Source organism: Camelus ferus, chromosome 18 (genome assembly GCF_009834535.1).
Source record: "Camelus ferus isolate YT-003-E chromosome 18, BCGSAC_Cfer_1.0, whole genome shotgun sequence".
NCBI classification, from domain to species: domain Eukaryota; kingdom Metazoa; phylum Chordata; class Mammalia; order Artiodactyla; family Camelidae; genus Camelus; species Camelus ferus.
The window spans coordinates 18,845,019-18,869,204 of NC_045713.1; the positions used below are offsets into that span (position 1 = coordinate 18,845,019).

A 24,186-nucleotide genomic window follows, 5' to 3' on the forward strand; every position below is an offset into this window, starting at 1 on the left:
CAGCACCTGCCCCCCTGTCTCTGGCCTTGGACCCTTCCCAGGCTCACTCCAGCGCTGCCAGCTGGCTCTGAGGCGGGAATTCCTGAGCACTGAATGAGTTGCAGTGCCTTCAGCTGCAGTGGAAGCCGCCCAGAAGAGAGGAAAAAAAAAAAATGAGAACCAGCTGCAGGGGCCCTTTAAATGCCCAGGCCCCACCCCCGAGTCTGCCCTGCCCTGCCGGGAAGTGATCCCTAGGGCCCGGTGAAGGCGTTCCCGATCTGAGGAGTCTGTTGCAGCCAGCCACACTTCTGGATGTGAGTACTTCGTACTGACCCCAAAGCCCCAAACCAGTTATGGGGCCTTGTGTCCCTCAAGGCCTTCTCTAGCTCTGTCCTGCCTTCAGGGCTGGCTTCGGCTGGGGCAGTTGGTCTCTGAACCAAAGTGGGGAGAAGATGGGTGGAGGCTTAGCCTTGGGAGGTTTTGCTTTCCTCCTTGCAGTTTTCTCTGGCTTCTGAAATAAAAGGAGATCAACTAGTCACCTTGCTAACACCCCCACCCCCCAAATCTTAGGCCTCTCTGACTTCCAGCTCCCACATCATCAGCAGGGGCAGAGGGAACTTAAGGGGTCCATTCAGACTCCCTCCTGGAGTGAGGTTGGTCCCTGCTATACTCATCCTTTCGCCCCCACCCCATCCACCACCCTGGAGCTCTGGCCTGTCTCCTTGAGCTCTTAGAATGGGATTTGTCCCCGTTGAGATTCCTCAACTCTACCAAACGCCCCCTACTCGAGGCTAGGCCAACTGTGGGCCTTGCAGATCATTTGAGAAGTCATTGGCAGAGTGACATTAAAGGAGGGCTTGATTTCCAGAAGGCATGGAGTTTGGTGAACAAGGTTTGTTTGTTTTTTTTTCTCTCTCTCCCCCGGGACAGACTGGGAAGTAAAAACAGGAAGTTCTTTTGGACGCTCCAGCCTGTGATTCTGGGGATTTAGAAGCATAGAGGGGTGGTGGGTGATAGCTGAGGCAGGTACACCCGGTGTTCTCTGCACCTTGTCTGGGTGGGGCCCCTAGATTTTATGGGGGAAAGGCACGAGGGGTGCCAACTGACTCCTGGAACCTCCTGCCTATTTCCTCCTTTGGCACACAGTACACCCAGCCTGCCCGCAGGTGAGGCTTTCTGGGCAGGGCAGCTCTCTGAAGCCATGGGCAGGTAGGGCAGCCACCTTGAACAGCTGGCCCAGGGAAAGGCAGATAGCTCCAAGGTAACTCTAGCCTTCTTGCTGGATGCTGCCACCCAGGTTGTAGGAAATGCTCACTTTGAACTGCTGCTAGCACTGTCTCCTGGAGAGCACGCTCACCTTTGAACTGCTGCTGGCACTATCTCCTGGAGAGCACCCGGCCTCACCCAAGTCCCTAAGTCTTTGTTCTAGTTCAGAATCTTATTGACTCTTCTACCCGAGAAGCCACACTACTTCCTGGTTTGGAGCTGCATTCACAGTACCTGGGGTGGAATTCTGGCTCTGTCCTTTGATCATTGTGTGAGCCTGAGCAAATTCCTTAACTTCTAGGTTCTTGTTAGGATTAAATGAGTTAAATGAAAGCATTTAACACAATGCCTGGCACAGATTTAAGTTCTTAAGTGAGAACTGGTTTTTTTTTTTGGAGGGGGGGGACACTTGCCAAAGATATACTAGAGTCTCTCTCCTAGAAACCTTATCCCAGGGGGCCTGGGGTGAGACCTCAGAATCAACACTCCAGCTGAGCCCTATAATTGGAAAGGATTAGAAAACACTGACCTGAATCAGGAGTTCTGAAGCCTGGTTCCTAGGTCACTTCTAGTCAACCCTCGCCTTCAATGACTGGCATTAATTGGCAGCATCTGGGAGGTAGGATGGAAACAGGACGAGAAGCATCCTGAACTGGCAGAGCTGTTCCGTTCCCAGAATGAGTTGCTGCTCCCGCAAAGTGGTCCAGTTGAATTTGAGCACAGATAAGATTTTCCTAGGAAGAAAAGTTCCTCAAACTTTGCTGCTAAAAGAAGTGACTTACGGAAGGAGGGTATAACTCAGTGGCAGAGCGTGTGCTTAGCATGCATGACGTCCTGGGCTCATCCAAGTACCTTCATTAAAAAATAAATAAGCCTAATTAACCCCCCCCATAAATAAAAAGAAACTGCCATTAAAAAGGAAGTGACTTTGGGACAGGTTCTCAAGAGTTTCCATGGTCATCCCCTAAAGCAGGAAATAATTTCCCTAATTTGGGAAGCTGCCTGGTGAACATAGCCTCTTCCTAGCCCCTGACTAATGTGACTGTCACATTCTCTAAACAGACTAGAATGTTTAAAATCAGTGAAAGGGAACGGCAAAGATGAGTTCCTGTTTGTGCTGAAATTTCCTGTGCACTTTCTAAACCTAAGCTTGATAGAGGTGGTGGTGGCAAGGCTGGCCCCGCGACCTTGCCTCCAACTTCGGGCCTGCCTGGACCCAGGGCCCAAGGCTTGGGACAAGGGACTTGTGTTGGTTAGGGGTCTACCTGGACATGGGGCTGAGGGTCTGGAGAATACATGACGCTCTCTGCTTTTGAGGAACAGTCTGCAATCTGAGGTCATCTTTGGTCTTCCTCCTCCTAGCCACCTTTCGTTGAGCTCATACTGAGCATTAGACATTTTCCAGTCTCTAACCCCTTTAACTCCAGGGAGGAGTCACTTTTATTTCCAATTCATGGTCTAGTAGGAAAGTAAGACGCAGGCTTAGCAAGTGGCCTAAGAGTGTGTCAGGAGTGATGGAACTCAGTCCTTGCTATATATTAGAGTCAGTGGAAGAGTTTTAAATATAGCAATGCTTGGACCCCACCCCAGAGCAATTAAATCAATCCCTAAGAGATGGGTGGTATTAAAAGATCTCCAGGTGGTTCTAATGTGTAGTCCAGGTTGAGAGTGGCTGTTTTAGACCAGAGCTGCTCATACTTTAATGTATGCCCAAATCACTGGGGAATCTAGTTAAAGTGCTGATGCAGCAGCTCGGCAGCGGAGGGGGGGTCGGGGGGGGACACCCAAGATTGTGCATTAACAAGCTTCCAGGTGACGCCAATGCTGCTGTTCACGGTGGACACAGCATGGCTGGTCACTTAGGTGTCTGCTCTTTAAGATCCGCTGTGTCAGCTGCTCACAATTGACCCTGAAAATCTGATGTGTAGTGACTTATGACTCATTTATTAAATTTTGCATGTTTACTTTTGAGCCAAGACAGGTCAAGAGTAGTTGCCTCTTAATTAGAGGATGAACCCAGCTTCTGCTTCTCACAGGCTGTTTTGTTCTCTGCTCATCCAACTGTTACCCCTTCCTTCTTTGAGGGGTGCAGTGGGGGAGCCACTGGTCTCTAAGACTTTGCATGAAAATTGACTGGGTCATGCAAGAGCCTCATGACACTTGAGGGTCAGTGTCATCAGCAAGGCTGGACACGTACCCAGAGAGCAGACTAGGGGGCCGGTCTTGGAAGCAGACACTCAAGGGAGGTCCCGGTGGATTTAGGGAGTTGGTGTTAAACTCAGGGCTGGGCAGGACCTTCTGAAAGTCAACATAATCCTTAACCATTGTCTTTTGAGGGCCTTATATTGGAAGTAAAATGCTGTAACTGTACATGTCATCTGGTAAACCACAAAAGTCTAAGTCAGACTTGTCACAAACATGCTGCCTGACGTCAGGTGGTTTCCCTGGATCCCCTGAGAGGCCCTCTACTGAGGCTTTACTTTGGGGATGACGGGAGTGAGATGGCAAAGCCTGTTCTCAGGTGAACTTAGCAGGTTGTCTAAATAGAAGGCACAGCTTTGGGGCTGGGTGGGCGGGTGGTCAGGGAAGTGAGACTGGGTCCTGGTACTGAAACAAGGATGATGGGCAAGGGCCTGGCCTCGGAACAGGGCAGGAGCCCAGCCTGATCATCTTTAAGGATGACTCTCAGCTGAGTCACTGAGCCGGGCGAGGTTCTCGGCCCCCCTGACTGGGCCCAGCTTGGGTGACAGATGGTGGAGAGGCCTCAGCTGCAGGGGGTGAGGGATGGTCCAAAGGAGCCATTGGAGGCTGTTCCCAGAGCCTACTTTTCTTCCTCGCATGGCCTTCCAAAGTTCAAACCTTCCCTGTGGGGCCTCACAGAGCCCAGTCCACACTTCCGCCTGCAGCCCTAGCCTTTCCTCTTCCCCCATCTGGCTTCCTGGCCAAGCTTCCACCCTGCAGAGAACCAGGAAGAGGCTTCACTTGGCTGTTGGATGCCCTTTTGCTACCCTAGCCCCACAGCTGGGGCGACACAAGACCTGCCACCTTCCTGACCAGTAAACAAGGGAAGATTATGGCCAAGATGCCAGTTGGGATAGGGAGCCTCTGGTCCTAGGTCACATCCCCTAAGTAGGTGGAGGAGATGGGCCTCAGCTGTAAGCCACACAGTGCTTCTAAGAGCCAGGCTCTGTTCCAAGTGCTTAATGATTAACTCCGTCCTCATAGCTTGGGTTGATGCCTTATCCATTCCATTTATAGGCCAGGAAACGGGTATAGGGAAGGCAAGAGACTTGTCTAAGATCACCCATCCAGTAAGGGTTAGAACCAAGATCCAGGCAGACATAGCCCTCGGGGGCTCTTACGGGGCCCTGTCCCAGGGAGCAGAAGCACAGCTGAGCAGGATGGGCAGTAGAGGGGAAGGAAAGCGAAGGTCCAGGTAAGAGTGGGGAGAACAGAAAGCAGAAAGCCAGCACCTGTATTATCAAACACTACCTGAAATCAACAGGAGAGGGAGCTCTGATGTTAGAGAAGTTAAGGGAAATTAACTTCACAAACAGGCAACAGAAAAGTATCAAGGTCAAATCCCATACAAAGTTGCAATGGAAAGAATAAGGAGCAGAGTAACCTCCCTCTGATGTGGAAAGTGTACCAAGAAGACAGATCAAAACTGTAACCTCTTTCAAAATGAGATAAGGCATTGGGAAACAATACAAGGCAGGAAAGCAGCAAATCAGAACTGTAAGTAAGCCCCGGCAGTCTGGCTGACCCATGCCCCTGACCAGTGCACCACGCTGCCACTGGAAGAGACAGGACCAGGCATTCCATCGGGGTTCTTGTCCTGATGGTACCACTAACTTGCTGTGTGGCCTTGCATGACTCGTCCCTATCTGGTACTCAGCTACTTAGAGCTACACTGTCTACTATGGGATCAACCAGCCACATCTATTTAAATTGAAATTTAAAATTTAGTTCCTCAGTCACACTAGCCACATTTCATGAGTTTAGTAACATGTGGTCAGTCCAAAGACAGCACAGATTAGGAATATTTTCCTCATTAGAGAAAGTTCTGTCAGATGATGCTGACTTGGCAGGTTTTGAACAGGAGCCACACGGTGATGTGAGTGCATCGATCCAGATGTAAGACAACAGGGAGTGGTGGGGACTGTGGTAAGCAGGAAAGCTTGTGTCCCACCCAAAGGGCTCAGCTGTTACTTGGATATAGCCAGTTTGCCATGTGAGAATATAGGGCCTGGCTCCCCATTCTTCAAGAAAAGCAAGAATTGAGAGTTCATGAAAACTCACAATTCCTGAACAAAAATGTTTACAGATTGTGTGGATCAAATAAAACTCTTGGACTTCATCTTGCTTCTGTAATTTTGTGGCTCCTGCCTCTTTTTCCTGTGCCAAGCCACTCCCCCTTCCTCCTCCTCACTTCCTATTTCTCACCCAGATTAGAAGCTGGATGAATGGTGGAGTAGTTGAGGTACCGCTCCCTTCTAGTGGTGGCTTCAAAAATGCAGAAGGCAAGGTTCTGAGTTGCCTAATAAACTTGGTTCCCTTGATGTGACTCCAGGGGACATGTCCAAAAGTCAAAGGCATGTTGGAGGCAGGGATGGGGTTTAGGTGTGACATTCCTGAACAGGCCAAGCACTGGATGTAACCACCCAGGATTCAGAAGCAGGTAGAATGAGAATACTCATTTACTGCTTCTCCCTTTCCCACCCACCCCTATCCATGACAGCAGGGAGTCATGGGTGGCAACAGACCAGAGAGAACTGGGAAGGAAAGGACTAGAATACTTTGTGGTGTTTCTAATCCAGTTGATTCTATGGGAGTATCAGTTCCATCAGGGATGCCTTCTTGGGAGGTGGCCCCTGTTTGACCAGTTCATCCCAGGATGGCTTAAATCTTAAGGAGGGAGAGGTGCAAGCAAAGATCATGCAAATATTCTTGAGCTGTGAGCTAATGTTTGAATACAGCTGGGGCCCTCAGGATCCCCTGAAATAAAGGAGCCTGCCCCTGGAGAAGCCCAGGAGCTACTCAGAGCCATTGCTCCCCGCCGTGCTGGTGAAGACCACAGCACCACCGGAGACTGACCACCTCTGCCAACTCGGCTCACTTCGCCCTCCTACACCGTGGGTGTTGGAGATTGGGAAAGTTTTGCTCTAAAGCCCCTTCCAGTACTGCGGGAAACTTGGGGGAGGTAAATCGTGGCAGTGAGGAAAAGGAACCGGCAGAGAACCCTGGGCTTCTGTGGTCAGCTGTACCAAGCATCTCTTGGCAGGGTTGAGGTCTGGATGGGTAGTGTTGCCCTGGGTGGGAAGAAAGGAAGAGGTGGGTGTGGGAACAGCGAAAAGATGGAAGAATCTGAGCTGGAGGAGGAAGGATCCATTCCCCCCTCCCCAGCCAGTCTTCATGCCGGCCTCATCCCAAGCCCCTGTATCCATCTTTTATTTTCTCCCCGCATGTCTGTCACACTCTGTGCTGCCCTGAGTTCAGGAATCACCATGGCAACTGAGGAGTCCATCATCCGTATCCCGCCATACCACTACATCCATGTGCTGGACCAGAACAGCAACGTGTCCCGTGTGGAGGTCGGGCCAAAGACTTACATCCGGCAGGACAATGAGAGGTTGGTGTTGGGGCAGGGCTGTGGGGGCATCTGGGGTCAAGGAGGGCCTGGTAGTCCGACTGGCATGATCGTCCATCTCCCCCTTCTGTTCCCCACCAGGACTGGCCCTGGCTTGAGTGACAGGGAGCTTTCTCTCCCATCTTCTACCTCCTTCAGGAGTAGGAACAGGGGTCCCTTGGGTCCTCACACAGCTTCTCACCCTCCAACAGGATCCTGTTTGCCCCCTTGCGCATGGTGACTATCCCTCCACGGCACTACTGCACGGTGGCCAACCCGGTGTCCCGGGATGCCCAGGGCTCAGTGCTATTCGACATCACGGGGCAAGTACGGCTCCGCCACGCTGACCTAGAGATCCGGCTGGCCCAGGACCCCTTCCCCCTGTACCCAGGGGAGGTGCTGGAAAAGGTACCTGGCTTTGCCCGCACCCCCGCCCCCCGTACCCACTCTACCTGCCCTGCCCTGTCACCTTGTCCCCAGGTTTGGTGCTGCTTTCTGGAGGGAGAACAAACTGGGCCCATGGGAGGGGGTGGGGGTGACATTTGCTGGTTTTCACCAGGGGCAGAATTGACTCGATACCCCTCCACTCACCTTCCCCAAACACCCCCTTCCTCCTCACATGCCCACAACAGACTTGCACCTCCTTTGAGAGCTGTCAGCCCATCTCACCATCTAATCTTCCAGGCTCCAGAGCCTGCCGGAAGCCCCCCTGCCAGTCTGGCACCAAACAACTTGTGCCGAGAGTAGGCATTTCATTCCCTCGAACAGTGCCAGACGTTAGTAGGCAGTGACAGCAATACTGGACCAGACAAGGTCCAGGCTCGGACGCCTGTGGTTGTCCCGCGGAAAGCCGTCGCAGACCTGCACTGCCTACTAGGCCCTCTTCCATGTTGCCCTCAGGCCCTGGGCCTGCGTAAGATGGCATTGTGCCTTCATTTCCGTAACATTTCTTCTTCCTTCACCTCCTTGCTGTTCTAGTCTGTTTCACTCTGCGTTCCCCTACTAAGCAGTGCTTCTTGATCCTGGGAGTATAATATCCTCTGGAGGCTGGAAGATTAGGTGGGGAGATGGTCTGACAACTCTCAACCCAAACCCGGGGAGCTCTGAGGCATTCCCTTGCACTTAGATGCAGACACTTTGGGGAAAATATGTGTAGAGATGTTCAGTGATGAAGATGACTAGCATGATAACTCTGAAGTTTAGGGGAATTCTTCGTATTATTCTTGTGTTTTGTTGTGTCTCAAACTGTCAAAAATTTTATAATCTCCCATATCCAAGTTCTACCTGAGTCAAACTAAATCCCCCTCTGGGGGAGAGCTGAGCAGTGGTGGGTGGTCGAGTACCAGCACTTAGGAGCTCCCTAGGGGGAGGGAGAGCATTCCTCGTTTCTGCCTCTTTAACCAATGCTTCCCTGGCAGCCCCAGCCCACAGCAGCTCGTTCTCAGACCCCACGGGTGCCAGGACAGCAGGGCCTCCGCTTCCTCAGAGCCAGATGCCACCGAGATGACCCCTTTTCTCTCCAAAGTCAGCTCTTGCCCTCCCTCAAGGCCCTTGCCTCTACCCGCATTACTTCCTTTCCTATCACTGAGGTGGCACCTTCTCGAGCCTCCCTTCTCCACCCTCCTGAGAGTCTCACCAATGTCCTTGTGATGACCTCATCAACATCTCGGCCTTCTTCACCTCAGCTCTGACCCTCGCCTCTTCCATTTTGCTTCAACCTCACCCAGTGCCGTGTTTACTCTGGACTTGGTTGGTTAGACTTGGTTGGTTATTCCCCTACCTGAAGTTAAACCCCGGCTCCTCCTCCACGTCAGTGTCCCCTTCCTAGCCGGCCTCTGTTCTCATGTTCTCTCAGTGTCCCTTTCCTAGCCAGCCATCTTCTGTCCTATCTCTCAGATTCTCTGCCTGGCCTCTCCTTGCTGCCACTGAACCTTTCCTTTTAACACACACTCTCTGTGCGCCGGACCTGCGCCCAAACTCAGTCCTGGATCAGTGCTACCCCCACCTGCCCTCTCCATCCTGATACCCCGGAGGGGTTTAGTAGCCACGTGGGCAGATCCACCACAACAGTATTCTAAGTAGCTAATGGGTTATGTGGTTCATTCCATCCCAAGCCCTGCTCATTAGTTCTTCCTTCTCAACCAGCTTTCTCTCCTTTGTGCCCCTGTAGGCCTCTGAATATTTATCATTCTCCACTCTTCTCCTATTTTGTGCCCTCTCACTCTCAAACGACTTGATCACTTACATAGAAATGGAGGCCATCTGGGAGGGTCTGGGTGTTTGTCCCCTTCCCTTATCTCCTTCCTACCTATTGGAGCCTCTAGGAGGTTCCCCTCCATTGGTAGATTCAGGAAGATGCATCCTTCTATCTCTTGGGATCTTGTCCCCACCTAGAGCGTCTCTTTCCTGTCAACTTCTCCACTACTGATGCCTTTCTCTTGGCCAGTAAGTGTGTTCTGCCTCTTCCGTCTTCTAGCCTTAAAGGCTTACTATAGTGCAAGCTTTTCATTCTAAAGAATCATAAGGTGGTCAAGTCCTCTCTGACTCCCACACCAGTATCTGCTCTCCCTCCCCAGAGGCATCTACTATCAGCCACTCAGGGTATTACTTCTAGATATGTCTATGCATTCACAAAAGTATGTAGCAAGAAAAAAATGTTGGTTATAACTTACTTGTATAAGGGCTAGTACATCGCCACTTGTCAGTATTTTGAATGAACTTCTCCATCTTGGTATGTAAGTCATCTCTTGTTTAATTGTTGTATGTAATTCCATATGATGGATAGAAGTTCAGCCATTCTCTTACTGGGTATTGTTTAGAATGTTTCCAATTTATAGGAAAAATGGTGCTGTGATGAACATTCTTGTCTGCATGTCCTTGTGCATTCTAGTTTTTATTTTTTGGTTTTTTTTTTTTGAGAGTAGAAACTAAAAAATGCTGGGTCTCAGGATATGCACATTAAATTTGTATGGGCTTGTATGAATAGCCCTATGAATCTAATTTTTGGCTATTTATTGCTTTCTCTTTCTTATTTAGTCTTTGACAACTTGAACTTGGTGTTCTCTGCCCTGTTGCTTCACAAGCCCCTGCATCTGGCCCGTGTCCCCACCTGCACTGAACCCACTTTGGCAAAACGCCAAGACATCCTCACTGCAGGCCCAGTGAACAGTCATTCTGTGTCTTACAGACTCTCAGCCACATCCATTGTTGATCTGCCCTCTTATTAAAACTTAATGTTTTGCTCTGTAGATGTCTTTTTTTCATCTTCTCTCCTGTCCCCTCTGCCTTCAGGTTCTGTCCTGAATATTCTCTGTGCCCTCTTTTTTTGTGGCCGTGACCACTTCATCTACATTAAAGACACCCAACCCTATACCTTAGCTGGCACTCCAGACTATGAGTCCCCTGTCTATAGGAAGCCCCTTCTTGGATGTCCCACAGACACCTTATACTGGACATCCAAACCTAACACTTCCTTTTACCCCCAAATCTGTTCTCCCATATTTCCCGTCTCACTTGGTAATACTACTGGGTACCTTGTCACCCAAGCTGGAACATCGCAGTGGTGGGGAAGAGGGGGGTCATACTGGAAGGAGACAAAGGTGGCAGCCAGGAGACAAATTAGGAAGATATTTCCATCATCCAGGCAAGAGGTATTGGTGGCTTAGATGAGGACAATGGCAAAGATAAAGACAGACTTGATGTACATTGTGCAGTAGATGTGAGAAATGAAAACCATAGTGGACTACATGCTCTCCCCAGGATGCTCACCTTTTCTCCCTCTTCAACACCTTTACATCAAAAGCCAGCTCTTCCTTTGAGCCCCAGTTCAAATGCCACTCTCTGAGGGCCTTTCCTAACTTCATCTGAACTTCTGCAGTCTCCCTCCCTTGACACCGTCCGCAGTCTGCTCGGAGGGTGTGGTCTATTTGTGTCTTATCACCTGCTGGAACTTAAACTCCACGAAGATGGGGGAATGTCCTGCCGCCAACACAACCAGTCATGTGCCATGTGCATAGAAGGGGTACAGGGAGAAGCTTCCCCAGGCAGTAAACCTCCAGCTCTGCCTCTCCCCAGCCCAGAGCGTGGTCAGTGGGTGAAGCAGTTATGTGACTGGGGCCACTCTAGTTAGAATAAAGTATGGCAGGTAGCTTTCACTAGAGGCGGAGGTTCAGACCTTTACTGTTCCTTACTAGTTGTGTGACCTTCATCATGTTCCTTAACCTCCATGAGCCTCTTTCCTTGCTTTCCTGCCTCCCTCAGATCAAAGATCAAGTGAAGTCCTATTTGTAGAAACATTTGTACAAACGTTTAAAAGATTTGGCTACTTGTTGCCAGGTCCCCCTTCCTGATGGAGGGGATATGATGGCTGGTGTATAATGGCTGTCCTATGACCATGAGGCAACCTTGAAAACAAATTCTCACACATAAAGTGTGCCTGTTCCTGCAGTTAATACCTTCCCACCTCCTTATACTTCCTAGAGAGCCCCCGTGCATGCTGGGTCATGAGATACTCACTTATTCAGCTTCCCAGGTACTTCTCCCACCTCTCCCATCAAGCCCTCTACCCAGTTTCCTGGCTGAATTCCTAGTTCAAACCAAGGTTTGAGCACTTCTGCAGAGGAAGTTGTGTCCTTGGCCCATCTGAAGTGGCATCTTCTTGCCCTGTCAACTCCATCTTCACTCTTCAGACCAGATGGCTTTGGGGCCACCCCTACCTTGTACCTTCCACTCAGTCTTATTTTGGGACATGGAGAGATTGATACTGTGGACTCTGACCTTCAAGGTATCAGGTTGGACTCCAGGGGTCACAGTTCTGAATACCCCATGACCCCCACTTCTTTCCCTATTAGGACATCACCCCACTGCAGGTGGTTCTGCCCAACACTGCCCTCCATCTTAAGGCGCTGCTGGATTTTGAGGATAAGAATGGAGACAAGGTGGTGGCAGGAGATGAGTGGCTATTTGAAGGACCTGGTAAGTTTCTTCCATTGAGCCGAGGTCAGGGTCAGACTTCCTGTCTTCCCGTTATAGCCCTGGCATCTCCTGACCTTCAGCTTCCACCTCATCTTCTCTTCCCAGGCACGTATATCCCCCGGAAGGAGGTGGAGGTCATGGAGATCATTCAGGCCACGATCATCAGGCAGAACCAGGCCCTGCGGCTGAGGGCCCGCAAGGAGTGCTGGGACCGGGAGGGCAAGGAGAGAGTGACAGGTGGAGTCCTGAAGGGGTGCTCCCAGGGGTGCGGGGCAGGCCGTGGCATGACTGCTAGGGAAGTGGCGAAGGTTAGGAGCCTGGAGGAAGTGCTTCCCTGGTATCTCTTGAAAGCTGTTGCGGGGCAGCCCCCTGCTGCATCCCCCACCCCTCTTCATGTGACTCTGCCCTGGTCCTGATCCTATGATCTTGGCCACACTGACATGGGTTTTCCTTCCCCTGACGCTTTACCATGAGCCAGGGGTAGTGGCCACATCTGTTTCTAGATCAACAGAGTAAGTGTTCATATACAACCAGCAGCTGCATTTGACAAGTGTGTTGTATTAAACAAGGTCTTCACAAAGGCCATGCTTACTTTGTGCCAGGTGTGGTTCAGATGCTTTACAGCTGATAGCTTAGTCCTCTAACAACCCTGAGGCACTGCGACTCCGGTTTTCCACATCCATGACTGAGGCCTGGTTTCTTGGCCGAGAAGGGCAAGGATGCTACTTGTCCCCCAGCACTCTTGCTCCTCCAATAGACTAAACAGCATCTCCCACTCTAATGAGGCAGTTCTGCCTGTTTTAGGGAAGGAGAAAAGTCAGTCTTTTTAGCTTAGAGAGGGCTAGCAGGGTATTGGCATAGTAGCAACTCCGGCACTTGGAAGTGCTTTTTAAAATCTTTCTGGGGTAGGATTGGTTTTCCTCTGGCCTCAGGAATGAATACAAGGACTCCTGTCAGGCCCTTGAGCCTGGGGTCAGTGGCATCTCAAAGTGGCCTACGAAGTCCTGCTGGTCCCCTGTTGTCTAGGCAGTGGGCAGAGGCAGCTGGGTAGCAGGCTGGGTAACCTTTGACCCTTGCTCTCTGCCCCCGGCCTAGGAGAAGAATGGCTGGTCCGCTCCGTGGGTGCGTACCTCCCAGCAGTGTTTGAGGAGGTTCTGGACTTGGTGGATGCTGTGATCCTTACAGAAAAGGTTTGTTCCCTGGGGGACCCAGGGGTAGGAGGCTTTCAGTGGCAGAGAGCGTGAAAATAAGAGGTCACCTGAGGAGTATCCTGGGTCACCTGAAAGGGTTTAAAAAGTCCTCCTATGTTGGTAGACATTTGGTGGCCAGTGGGGTTCCTGGATCCCCCAAGGAAGCTGGAGGCGGGTCTGCTCACACACGCCAACATCTTGCTCTGCAGACAGCCCTGCACCTCCGGGCTCGGCAGAACTTCCGAGACTTGAGAGGAGTGTCCCGCCGCACTGGGGAGGAATGGCTGGTGACTGTGCAGGACACGGAGGCCCACGTGCCAGATGTCTACGAGGAGGTGCTAGGGGTCGTGTCCATCACCACCCTGGGCCCCCATAACTACTGTGTGATTCTTGATCCGGTTGGACTGGATGGCAAGAATCAGCTGGGCCAGAAGCGTGTGGTCAAGGTAAGTGCCTCCACCTCCCCCAGAAGAGAATGCCCTTGGACCTCTGTCCCTTCCCTCCTCCCACCCCGGCTGCATGGTCTAGAAACACAGAAGCTCTCTTTGGCTCCCTCTGCATACACTTAGTTCTCTGTCTCTTGAGACACCTCTCTTTGATCTTTCTGGAAATCCCCGACCTCAAGTTACACACAGCCTCTCCTGGGAGCGCCTCCCTGGCCATGCACTGTGCCCGCAGACCCAGAAGCTCTCTCTCATATTTCACAACCCTTTGTTCTGGAAACGTCATCCTGTGTAAAACAAATTTCTTGGTTTCCCCTTTTTGCCACCCCATACCTCATCCCTCTCTGAATGATACATGGGACTACCAGGGGTTGGCAGACCCTTCCTGTGAAAGGACCAGAGCACCGATATTTTAGGCTTCGTGAGCTGTCTGGTTTCTGTTGCAACTACTCAACTCTGCTGTTGTACTGTGAAAGCAGTGGAGATGGCTTGTAAACGAACCAGTGCCGCTGTGTTCTTGACACATTTTATTTACAAAAACAGGAGGTGGAAAAAGTAAAAACAACCAAGATGTCTATTAATTGATGAATAGATTAGAAATATGGTATCTCCAGACAATGGAATATCAATTAAAAGAATAAAAGTAATCCTTCTGGGTTTAAGGGCACTTATGTTCTTAAAATAACTCAAAAATGTTAAAAAAAAAAAATGAAGCTCTGATACATGCTACCATATGGATAAAGTTGAAAGCATTCTACTAGGCAATAGAAGCCAGACATAAAAGACCACTTAGTGTATGATCCTATTTGTATGAGATGTCCAGAATTGGTAAATCCATAGAGACAGAAAATAGATTCGTGTTGGCGTGGGGTAGGGTTGGGCAGTAACTGCTGCTGGGTATAGGGTTTCTTTTTAAGGTAATAATGTTCTGGAATTAGGGAATAGTGATATTGGGCAACTCTGGATATTCCAAAGCCACAGAATTGTGTTCTTTAAATAGGTGTATTTTATAACATGTGGGTTATATCTCAAATACATATGTATTTTAAAATAGGCACCAGGCCAGATTTGGTCCAAAGATTATATTACCAATTCTGGACTACACCATCCCAAGAGAACAAAACGGGGGAGAAATAAAGCAATAATAGCTTACTTCTTAACTGTTGAGCTGTGGTGAGCTTGTCAGTTTGCAGATCTTGCCAGTTTACAGAATTTTTCAAGGGCAGGTTTGACCAGATGTATAGGCATTTGTAGAGAGCCTCACAGTCCAGATAATAATTTAAGGTATGATGTGGGGGTGGGGAGAGTGCTTTTGGGGGCTCCTGTCCTCAACACAAGCCCATGGTCACATGGGGCCGAGGGAGGTACCGTGTGAGGCACCACAGCCCTGAGTGACAACTGCTCCTGACTCCACTTCTCCCCACTAGGGAGAGAAGTCTTTTTTCCTCCAGCCAGGAGAGAAGCTGGAACGAGGCATCCAGAATGTATACGTGCTGTCGGAGCAGCAGGGGCTGCTGCTCAGGGCCCTGCAGCCCCTGGAGGAGGGGGAAGATGAGGATAAGGTCTCCCACCAGGCCGGGGACCGCTGGCTCATCCGCGGACCCCTGGAGTATGTGCCATCTGCCAAGGTGGAGGTGGTGGAAGAGCGTCAGGCCATCCCTCTGGATGAGAACGAGGGCATCTATGTGCAGGATGTCAAGACCGGAAGGGTAACAGCTGAGGGAGGGGCACGTTGCTGCCATGTGGCCATGGTGGTCTGGGCAAGTGAGTGATGCTGATGGGGAGATGTGTGGTGGAGATGACAGAAGGGACTTCAGCAGCATTGCTAGCAGCATCCAGGCCCACTGGCTATGAAATGAGGGCATTCTGCAAAGTGTTTGCCTTCCCTTTGTCTTAAATATCTAATTTCAAATGTTAGAATTCTCAAGCAAGATGAACCAGGTTTTAGGATGGGGACTCGGTCCTCAACACAGATCTGGCCTCTGGCATAAAGGTCTGACTGGGGTGTGGCCTAGGGACAGTGAGACCCCACCTCCCTCCATTCCCTTATCCTGATGGGAGTCCCTCCTTTTTGTCCCTCACCCAAAACCTGGATCTTGGTTCGACCTAGGACCACATCTCCAACCTCTTTTAAGGATCCAACCTGGAAGTTAGAGCTCAGAATCCTAGGAAATGTTAGTGTGTTACCTAGTTCTAGGATTGCATCTATCCCTGGGATGCCCTCCAAGCTGCCCCATGAAGGAAAAACTCTTGAAGAAATAGTTTCGGGAACTTAACCATATGCCAAATTCTTGGCACTAGACATGTGAGGTGTAATTTCATTCCTCAACCTTGTGAGGGCGCCACTATTGGGTCCCTTTTGCAGATGAGCTGAAGCACATGGGTGAAATAGCTGCCCAAGGTGATCAAGCTCACAGATGGTGAACTTGAACACAGCCTTGGTCCAGAGACCATGTTGAACTGTGATGCTGTACTACTTCCTGGGCCAGTTCTGCTTTAGGGCTGCTGAGTGGGTCTTTTTCCCTTTTTCCTTTGCCGGTGACATCCCTCCTCATCTTCCTCTCTTGAGGTGCGTGCTGTGATTGGAAGCACCTACATGCTGACCCAAGATGAAGTCTTGTGGGAGAAGGAGCTGCCTCCGGGGGTGGAAGAGCTGCTGAACAAGGGGCAGGACCCTCTGGCTGACAGGGGTCAGAAGGAGATGGCCAAGACCCTTCAGCCCTCCGCTCCCCGGAATAAGACCCGTGTGGTCAGCTACCGAGTCCCTCACAACGCTGCCGTGCAGGTGTACGACTACCGGGCAAAGAAAGCTCGGTGAGTAGCGGCCAGGGGGGTGCTGCGGCTGCGGTGGGAGGGGCTCTCCGTGCCTCTGACTCCCCGCTCCCTCTGCAGTGTGGTCTTCGGGCCAGAGCTGGTGTCACTGGGTCCCGAGGAGCAGTTCACGGTGTTGTCCCTCTCCGCTGGGCGACCCAAGCGTCCCCATGCCCGCCGCGCACTCTGCCTGCTGCTGGGACCTGACTTCTTCACCGATGTCATCACCATCGAAACCGCGGACCACGCCAGGCTCCAGCTGCAGCTTGCCTACAACTGGTGAGGGGCAGGGGGGTGGAGGAGGGTGAGGGCTCCTGCTGGTGCTGCCCCAGGGAAACCCTGAAGAGGAGAAATACCACTCCAAGTGCTGGGCTCACAATCAGGGGCAGAATGCCTGGCCCCATGCCATGGTCAAGGGGAAACCAGGAAACCCAGAAGTTCATGCAAATCCAGTCTGATGCCGGAGGGGAATGACGGGAGATTTGGGCTCACCTGGGAGCAGGATTTGGGCGTGAGGCATGATAGAACACTCCTCACCTGAACTCCCAGTGTGTTTTCAGCCAAATATGTAATAATGAGGTTTTAAAGGTCAATCAGACCCAACTGGTGGCAGTGGACGGGTGGCCAAGAGCACGTGCTCTCAGGCTGACGGGTCTGCATCCAAGCCCTGCCGCGTGCTAGCCGTGGGCCTGGGCAAGTACTCGGTGCTTTCCTCGGTTTCCCAGTCTGTAAAATGGCGATGACGACATAACCATCAGCTTCAGGGGGCCCTTGAAAGGATGCGGTGAGAATTAGAACAGTGACCTGTACTGTAGTTAGAGCTCAAATGGCAGCAATTAGAGTTAGGGGAGAGAAGTCAGATGCAGAAGCAATGCTTGACAGCTCCGAAGCATGTGTTCCTCACCTGGTGGCTGAGTGGCCAGGACCATGACAAAGGCAGCTGGGGCGCTGACATCTTTAGGGGTACTGCAGCATGATTCCTGAGGGCACAGACCCTGGAGGCACACTGCCTGGGTCCAGCTTTCTGGCTTGGCACCTGTTGTGTGACTTCAGGCCTCTCAGTTAACCTTGCTGAACCTCTATTTCCTGATCTGTAAAATGGGGATAATGCTCATTCTCACCTCATGGGGTGGCTGTGCGAATTAAATGGGAACATGTAAGTTTCTCAGGACTTCACCTGAGATAGCAGACACCAATCAGCATTCTCTGTCGTAAGACCCTGCCCAACCACGGAGGGTGGGTTTTAGTGTCCTTTTTGAAGATGAGTTGTCTTTGCTCCCAGGCATTTTGAGCTGAGTGACCGGAATGACCCCCAAGAGGCGGCCAAGCTCTTCTCAGTGCCCGACTTCGTGGGTGATGCCTGCAAGGCCATTGCATCCCAGGTGCGGGGGGCTGTAGCCTCTGTCACTTTTGATGACTTCCATAAGAACTCAGCCCGCATCATTCGCACTGCCGTCTTTGGCTTTGAGACCCTGGAAACCAAGGGGTCCGACAGCACGGCCCTGCCCAAGCCCCGGGACCGGGCCGTCTTCCCCCAAAATGGACTGGTGGTCAGCAGTGTGGATGTGCAATCAGTGGAGCCCGTGGACCAGAGGACCCGGGATGCCCTGCAGCGTAGTGTCCAGCTGGCCATTGAGATCACCACCAACTCTCAGGAGGCCGCTGCCAAGTGAGTGAGGACTAGGGGCCCAGCCGCCCACATTACCCACTTCAGGCCAGACCAATCCAGGGTCCCCATCTCCAGCCTGCTGCCAGGACCTGGGTAACATGGCATCCCCTGGTGGTCAGCCTGCTGTCATCCTTAACCAGCAGATAACATGGGCCACTTAAAGTGGGAATAGATGCCACCCCTGCTCCTATGACTTCTCACCTTGCTTGTGCTGGAACCCAAACTCATTTCTGTGGCCTTCTGGGCACTTTGGGGTCCAGTGCCATCTCCACCTCGCCTTCCAGCCTCCTCCCCCAGCTCACCACTCCAGGCCCACTAGCTCCTTTCTGCTCCTCAGATACACAGCTGGGTTCCCACCTTAACGCCTTCTACACTGGCTGTTCCCTCTACCCAGAATGTTCTTCCTCTAGAGCACTTCAGGGCGGGCTCCTCCTCTGGCCTCCAAAGATCACCTCCATGGAGAGCCCTTGTCTTTCTTCCCCAACTGAAGCAGCACCCTCTTTGCCCAGTCATGTTATCACTTGTTTTCAAGGAGCTTGTCACTGTCTGAAATCATCCTTGTTCACTTGTCTTTTCCCCATTGGAAGGTAAGTTATGTGAAAGCAGGGGTGTTGGTCATGGCCATGTGCCCCTGTGCCTAGAATCATGCCTGGATCGCCGAGCACACCTTGCTTTCATTTGCATGTTGAGGGCCTCCCATGGGCCTGTGGACCCTGCCCTTGGAGCTCCAATTCAGCTCTGGCCTCATGCCAGCATCTTCCCTGTTCCCCATCTCACCCAGGCATGAGGCTCAGAGACTAGAACAAGAAGCCCGTGGCCGGCTTGAGAGGCAGAAGATCTTAGACCAATCAGAGGCTGAAAAAGCTCGCAGGGAACTCTTGGAGCTGGAGGCTCTGAGGTGGGTGGACTAGAAGAAAAGATGGCAGAGGGTCTTGGAAAAGCAGCTGGTGGGGGGAGCGTGTGTGTGCACATGGGCTGCTACAGTCTAAGTCAAGGGCGGAGGAGGGCAGGGCTGGGCTTCCTCCTGGGCCTGCCTGACTCTGCGCCACCTCCAGCACCGCGGTGGAGAGCACCGGGACCGCCAAGGCGGAGGCCGAGTCCCGCGCAGAGGCGGCACGCATCGAGGGAGAAGGCTCCGTGCTGCAGGCCAAGCTGAAGGCAGAGGCCTTGGCCATTGAGACGGTGAGTGAGGGAGATGCTTATGGAAGGGTGTGGCCCTGGGGTCTGGAAGAGACCCTATAACTGCAGTCCCTGAAGCCCTGTTAGCATACCAAGTACCCAAATTAAAGCTCTGTTCCAGTACTTTGTGGTTTACAAAGTCTTTGCCCTATTTCGTTTCACTTTAAACCTGCTTTGAAGGTAAGGCTGATGATTACACCCATTTTACAGATACCATGCTCAAACACTTGCCAGCTAGGTATTGCATATGTTTTACATACAAGATCTTTTTTAATGCTTGAAATCCCATTAAGGGTAGGAATTATCTCCATCTTACAGATGAGAGAACTGAGGCTTGGATTAAGGGGCTCCCAGGGGTCATTAGCTAAAAAGTGGCATAGGCCAGGTTCAAATCTGACTGGAAGTTTACAGTTCCATCCCCTCCGTCTCAGGTCCCTCAGGCTTGCTGGCTAGGTGACTTGCTGGACACGTTCAGGGGCCACACAATCAAAAGAATGCTGGTTTTTCCCCTTCCAGGAGGCTGAACTGCAGCGAGTAAAGAAAGTGCGAGAGCTAGAGCTGGTCTATGCCCGGGCCCAACTGGAGCTGGAGGTGAGCAAGGCCCAGCAGCTGGCCGAGGTGGAGGTGAAGAAGTTCAGGCAGATGACAGAGGCGCTGGGCCCCAGCACCATCAGGGACCTCGCTGTGGCAGGGCCAGAGATGCAGGTGAGACGGGGAGAGTGTGGGTGGGGTTGTGTGTGTGTCTTGGGACCATACTTGGAATGGAGAAGGCAGAGCTGGGGAGGCAAACACAACCTGTAGAGCGATGTCGGGGACAGAAGGACAAGGGGAGGTGGTGACTGGACTGTGTCCGTATCCCGTGTCCTGACACGTATCATTCAAGCATGGGGTCCTATCAGGCAATGTACTAGACTTGGTGGTGAGCTGGCACTCCTGTGGGGACAGTATACTAGTTGGGACGTCAGTTTGACCAGTGCTTTGGAAGAGTGGTGAAGAGGGGGTTGACGCTTCCAGCCAGCTGGGTGAGAGGCCCACTCTGAAGAGGGGATGCTTGAGCACTTCGTAAAGTTGACAACTGCTTCCCAGGAGAGGGTCCAAGGGCAAAGAATGAAATTTGGTGCATTTAAGGAACAGAAAGGACTGGATGGCTGCAACCTGGCAGGTGAAGGTGGAGTGGTGAGTTCTAGAGGCAGCTGCAGGCAGGGATGCCACCTTTCAGGCCCTTGAGGCCCAAGAGAGGATGAAATGTTCAGGTTCCCCTTACGTTCCTTGCTTGTCACTGACTAATCCTAAGAGGTTGGCTTGGGCAGCAGCTGCAGGGTCAGACCAGGGTGGGTGGCAGCCCACCCTAGAGAGGTGGCCAAGGGGATGAGAGAAAGGTCTGACTTTTTGCCCACCTCTTGCTCCTTCCAGGTAAAACTGCTCCAGAGCCTGGGCCTGAAATCAACACTCATCACCGATGGCTCCACTCCCATCAACCTCTTTAACACAGCCTTGGGTCTGCTGGGGCTCGGGTCTGAGGCCCAGTCCCCAGACAGGAAGGCGGCCGGGGGTCCCAGCCCCCGAGGGGGCCTACTTACCCAGTCCACTGCTATCCCTCAAGCTCTTGGAGGCAACCAGGTCGTGCCTTAGCTCCGTACTTCACTGACAAATAAAACTGACACTTCTGGGCATTTCCATCTTCTTCTGTTGCCTTAAGTCTGTATCACAAGGGAGCTTAATGAGGGTGGGGGAGATACCCCTAAAATCTTGATAGTTACCACAGGCTACCCTCATCTGTAAAGTGGAGAGTAAACTGAAGCAGGGAAAAGACTAACCCAGAGTCATGCTGATGGGAATGTGGCCCCAAGTCTCACACAGCAGTCAAATGATCCTTTTGGCAGTCAGCTTTCCTAGACACCAGCGGGGTGAGATGATGCCACGGGTGAGAGGATGGAGCCTGTACCCCTCTGGGATGGCTCCTGCGCTGGCAACATCTCTTCTCACTGCCAATATCTCCAGGAGTCCAGCGTGGCCAGGGAGTACTTGAGCCTTAACCCTCTGGCTGTGGGTGTATCCATTCCCAGCTTCCCCACCTCCAGCACGTGGGAGGCTCTTTCTCTTGCGCCACCTGCTGGCCAAACCACACACCTGTGCATGGCACCTGTGCACGTGTCCCTTCTCAGATGGGGGAGTCAGAGCCAGGAGAGGGATACTGGAGCACGTCCCTGGGCTTCGGGTATGGACTCTTCTGAGCATGGGGTGGGGAGCCCTTCTCATGCTCCCCCACAACCATTGAGCTCTTACTCTCTTGGGAGGAGGATCTCAGTACAATCAGTCTGGGTACATAAGTGGAGGCTCCCAGGGGTGCCTGGCCTCTGCTGAGGAAGCCAAAAGATCCTGGGATGGGGAGAGAAGAACTTAGCCTCCCTGATCTTTTCCTTGTCTGTGAAATGGGCCAGCAGTTCCCCTCTTAAGTAGGGTTGATGGCTTTTTTAGGGTCTTATTCTTTTTCCCCTATCGGGGCCTGACCCCATTAGCTTTTATCTCCTTCCAAGTTGAGCTGCATTTGTGACCAATGGCTCCACCCAAATCTGGGCTGGTTGAGGCGGGGGGGGGGGTGTCTGTTTAGCCCACCATACTTGTAGTGCCATCTCAATGTTGATGGAATAGGCAAGTGAGTCAGTTCATCCACCCCTGCTTCCTACAAACCCTCCTACACCTTCCCTTAGGAGACGTAACTAACCTAAAGCTCTTCATCTGGTACCTGGCACGTGCTGAGTGCGCTGTTCATGCTGTTTGTATCCAGAGCCTCAGGATAAGTGACAGCAGGTAAAGTTGTCCATAGAGGGTGAGTTCCCTCCTGTCTCAGGCCTGGCTCCCTTGCCATCCGTTGACCTTGCCATTACTAATAACCACACCACATCTGAAACTTCATCTCTGGCTGCTTCATCCTCGCCTTTCGACAACCATTTCTCCAACTCAAGGCATCAGTCTGACCTTTACCCCAACCACTTTCTCAACGTTGAGCCCCTGCCCCTACCCCTTTCACTTCAATCTTGCCCAGCTTAGATTTGTCATCTGTCATGTAATCTACTCAGAATCTCCTTCCCTCCCCTGCCTCCCCCTCCCCCATGATACTCAGTGGAAAAAGCCCCATCCCGACTTAAAATGACTACCGCCCCCTCCACCCGCCCTGATCAGCTGTGTGTTCCTGGAGGAAGAACACCCCACATACTGACTGATCTCGTTTGAAACTCATGGCAACAGACTTCAAGAAAGACCGAAGGGCCTCTGACTCCACTCAACTAGCTTGTGCGAGATCCCCTTTAGAACAACTGATCACACCTCCTCTGCTCTCAGCCTCCCACACCCCTGCCCACTTTCTCTCACCTCTTTGAGAAAATAGAAGCATGTTGGCCAGGAAGGCCCTTTCCAGCATCGAATCTATCAAACTACCCCATCTGGACTCTGTCCTATCTCCTGTTTCCCACTGAGCCCAGCTCTCCCCCTCCTCCCAGGTCCTCTCGTCCACTCCTACATCCATCACCTCTCTCTCCTGCATCATCCATTTCGTCCCATCTCCTGGGTCAGTGTCACCAGTACATAAACATGCTCTACCCCCTCCCACGTGGAACCAGCTCTCCTTAGCCCTCCATTCCCTCCAGCTGCCACATCTTCTCTTTCACAGCCAAATGTCTGTTTCCATTCCTCACCTCTTATTATCTCCTCAGACCACTCCAATTAGATTCTGTCTCCACCCCTTGCTTCATGGAAACCGCTCTATTTGGCATCACCAGTGATGTCCCTGTTGCTAAACCCAGCACTTAGTTTCTCTCGTTCAGCCTCTCCCATCATTGGGCACAGTGGCTACCCCTCCTCCATAACAGGCTCCCGTGACGTTGCCTGCTCCACTTTTCTTTCCACCTCGCTGGCCATGCCTCAGTTTCCTTAGCCAGCTCTTCCTGTGCTCAGCTGCTAAATCGTGTCACTCTGAGCCTTGCTCTCCCACTCAGCTACATTCTTGGCCAGTCTCATGGCTTTAGATTCAAAATCCATCTCTCCACCCCTGAGCTCTAATTCATTTCCAATTAAGGACTTGATGTCTCCCCATAGATTTCCAATGGCCATTGGGTTTGGCCATATGACTTGTTCTCACTAATGAAATGCAAGGGGAAGTGACCATCCTCTTTCCTTTTCTGTGTTAACCAGAAATATTCCACATATTGGCCTGGGTTCTAGAGAGAAAAATGGCATAAAGCAGGCAATAGGAGTGAGAAAAGTTTGCTGTATTAAGTAACAGATTGGGGTTGGGGGGTTGTTACCACAGCATAATTTAGCCTATCCTGACTACATTTACCTGACAAGGTTGTGAAATCCAGTAAGGTAATAGGAGAAGCTGCCCTTTAAACTGCATGCATGAAGACAGGTTTTCACTGTCTCCCCAGCACTGATTAGATAGGTGGAGAGACAAGATACACCTCTGGTAGAAAAGGTCTTGCTGGAAATTTAGTGGAGTTCCAGCTCACGCCAGAGCTATATTCTAAGTCAGTCATTTGGTACCAAATTTATTCTTGAAGTTCCCTTAAACTGCCTGTTAAATAGCGTGATCTCTGATGAAAATCAACACAGCCTGTATTCCTCCGGCACTGGAGCAAATGGCCTTTCTTTGGTTGAATACCAGATAAACTAATTGATTTAAGTGCCCTTTGTATAAGAAAAATCTGTTTAAACAGCAAAATCACCCTCAGCATGGTAAGACACTGTCTACCAAATCCATTTTCTCTTCCTCCTCGGCCCATAACTAATCTCTTTCCCAACGTCCCTTGCATATAGATGTGGCCACGTGACTGAGTTGTAGCCAATGTAAGGGAAGTGGAAGTAACGTGCTAATTCCCGGCCTTCCCATAAAAGTAGCCTCGTGCAATCCTCCAGGTGCACCTCCTCTACTTGCATGAGATGCAAGCAAGCAGGGTGTTCTTGGAAGTCCTGTGTGTTGAAAATAATGGAACCATAAGTCAGAAGGAGCCTGAGTCCCCAGATCTCTGCTTCAGGAGAGCTACCTCC

The 24,186-nt window shown here is 51.5% G+C and overlaps 1 protein-coding gene across 2 annotated transcripts; it reads left to right on the forward strand.

The window, feature by feature from the left end:
* The first annotated feature begins 143 nt into the window (after nucleotides 1-143).
* On the forward strand, nucleotides 144-20,817 carry MVP (major vault protein). Of its 2 annotated transcripts, none has more exons than XM_006181521.3 (15): nucleotides 144-293; nucleotides 6,745-6,877; nucleotides 7,087-7,282; nucleotides 11,725-11,848; nucleotides 11,954-12,085; nucleotides 12,944-13,038; nucleotides 13,248-13,484; nucleotides 14,909-15,190; nucleotides 16,051-16,295; nucleotides 16,374-16,571; nucleotides 17,575-17,961; nucleotides 18,743-18,859; nucleotides 19,017-19,143; nucleotides 19,657-19,845; nucleotides 20,554-20,817. In XM_006181521.3, the coding sequence occupies exons 2-15, from the start codon at nucleotides 6,753-6,755 to the stop codon at nucleotides 20,770-20,772; spliced, it is 2,673 nt and encodes an 890-aa protein (XP_006181583.1). In that variant the 5' UTR covers nucleotides 144-293; nucleotides 6,745-6,752; the 3' UTR covers nucleotides 20,773-20,817. The 2 variants fall into 2 exon arrangements, with proteins under 2 accessions (XP_006181583.1, XP_032316374.1); XM_032460483.1 differs by lacking the exon at nucleotides 144-293 and adding an exon at nucleotides 421-871.
* Nucleotides 20,818-24,186: the final 3,369 nt, after the last annotated feature.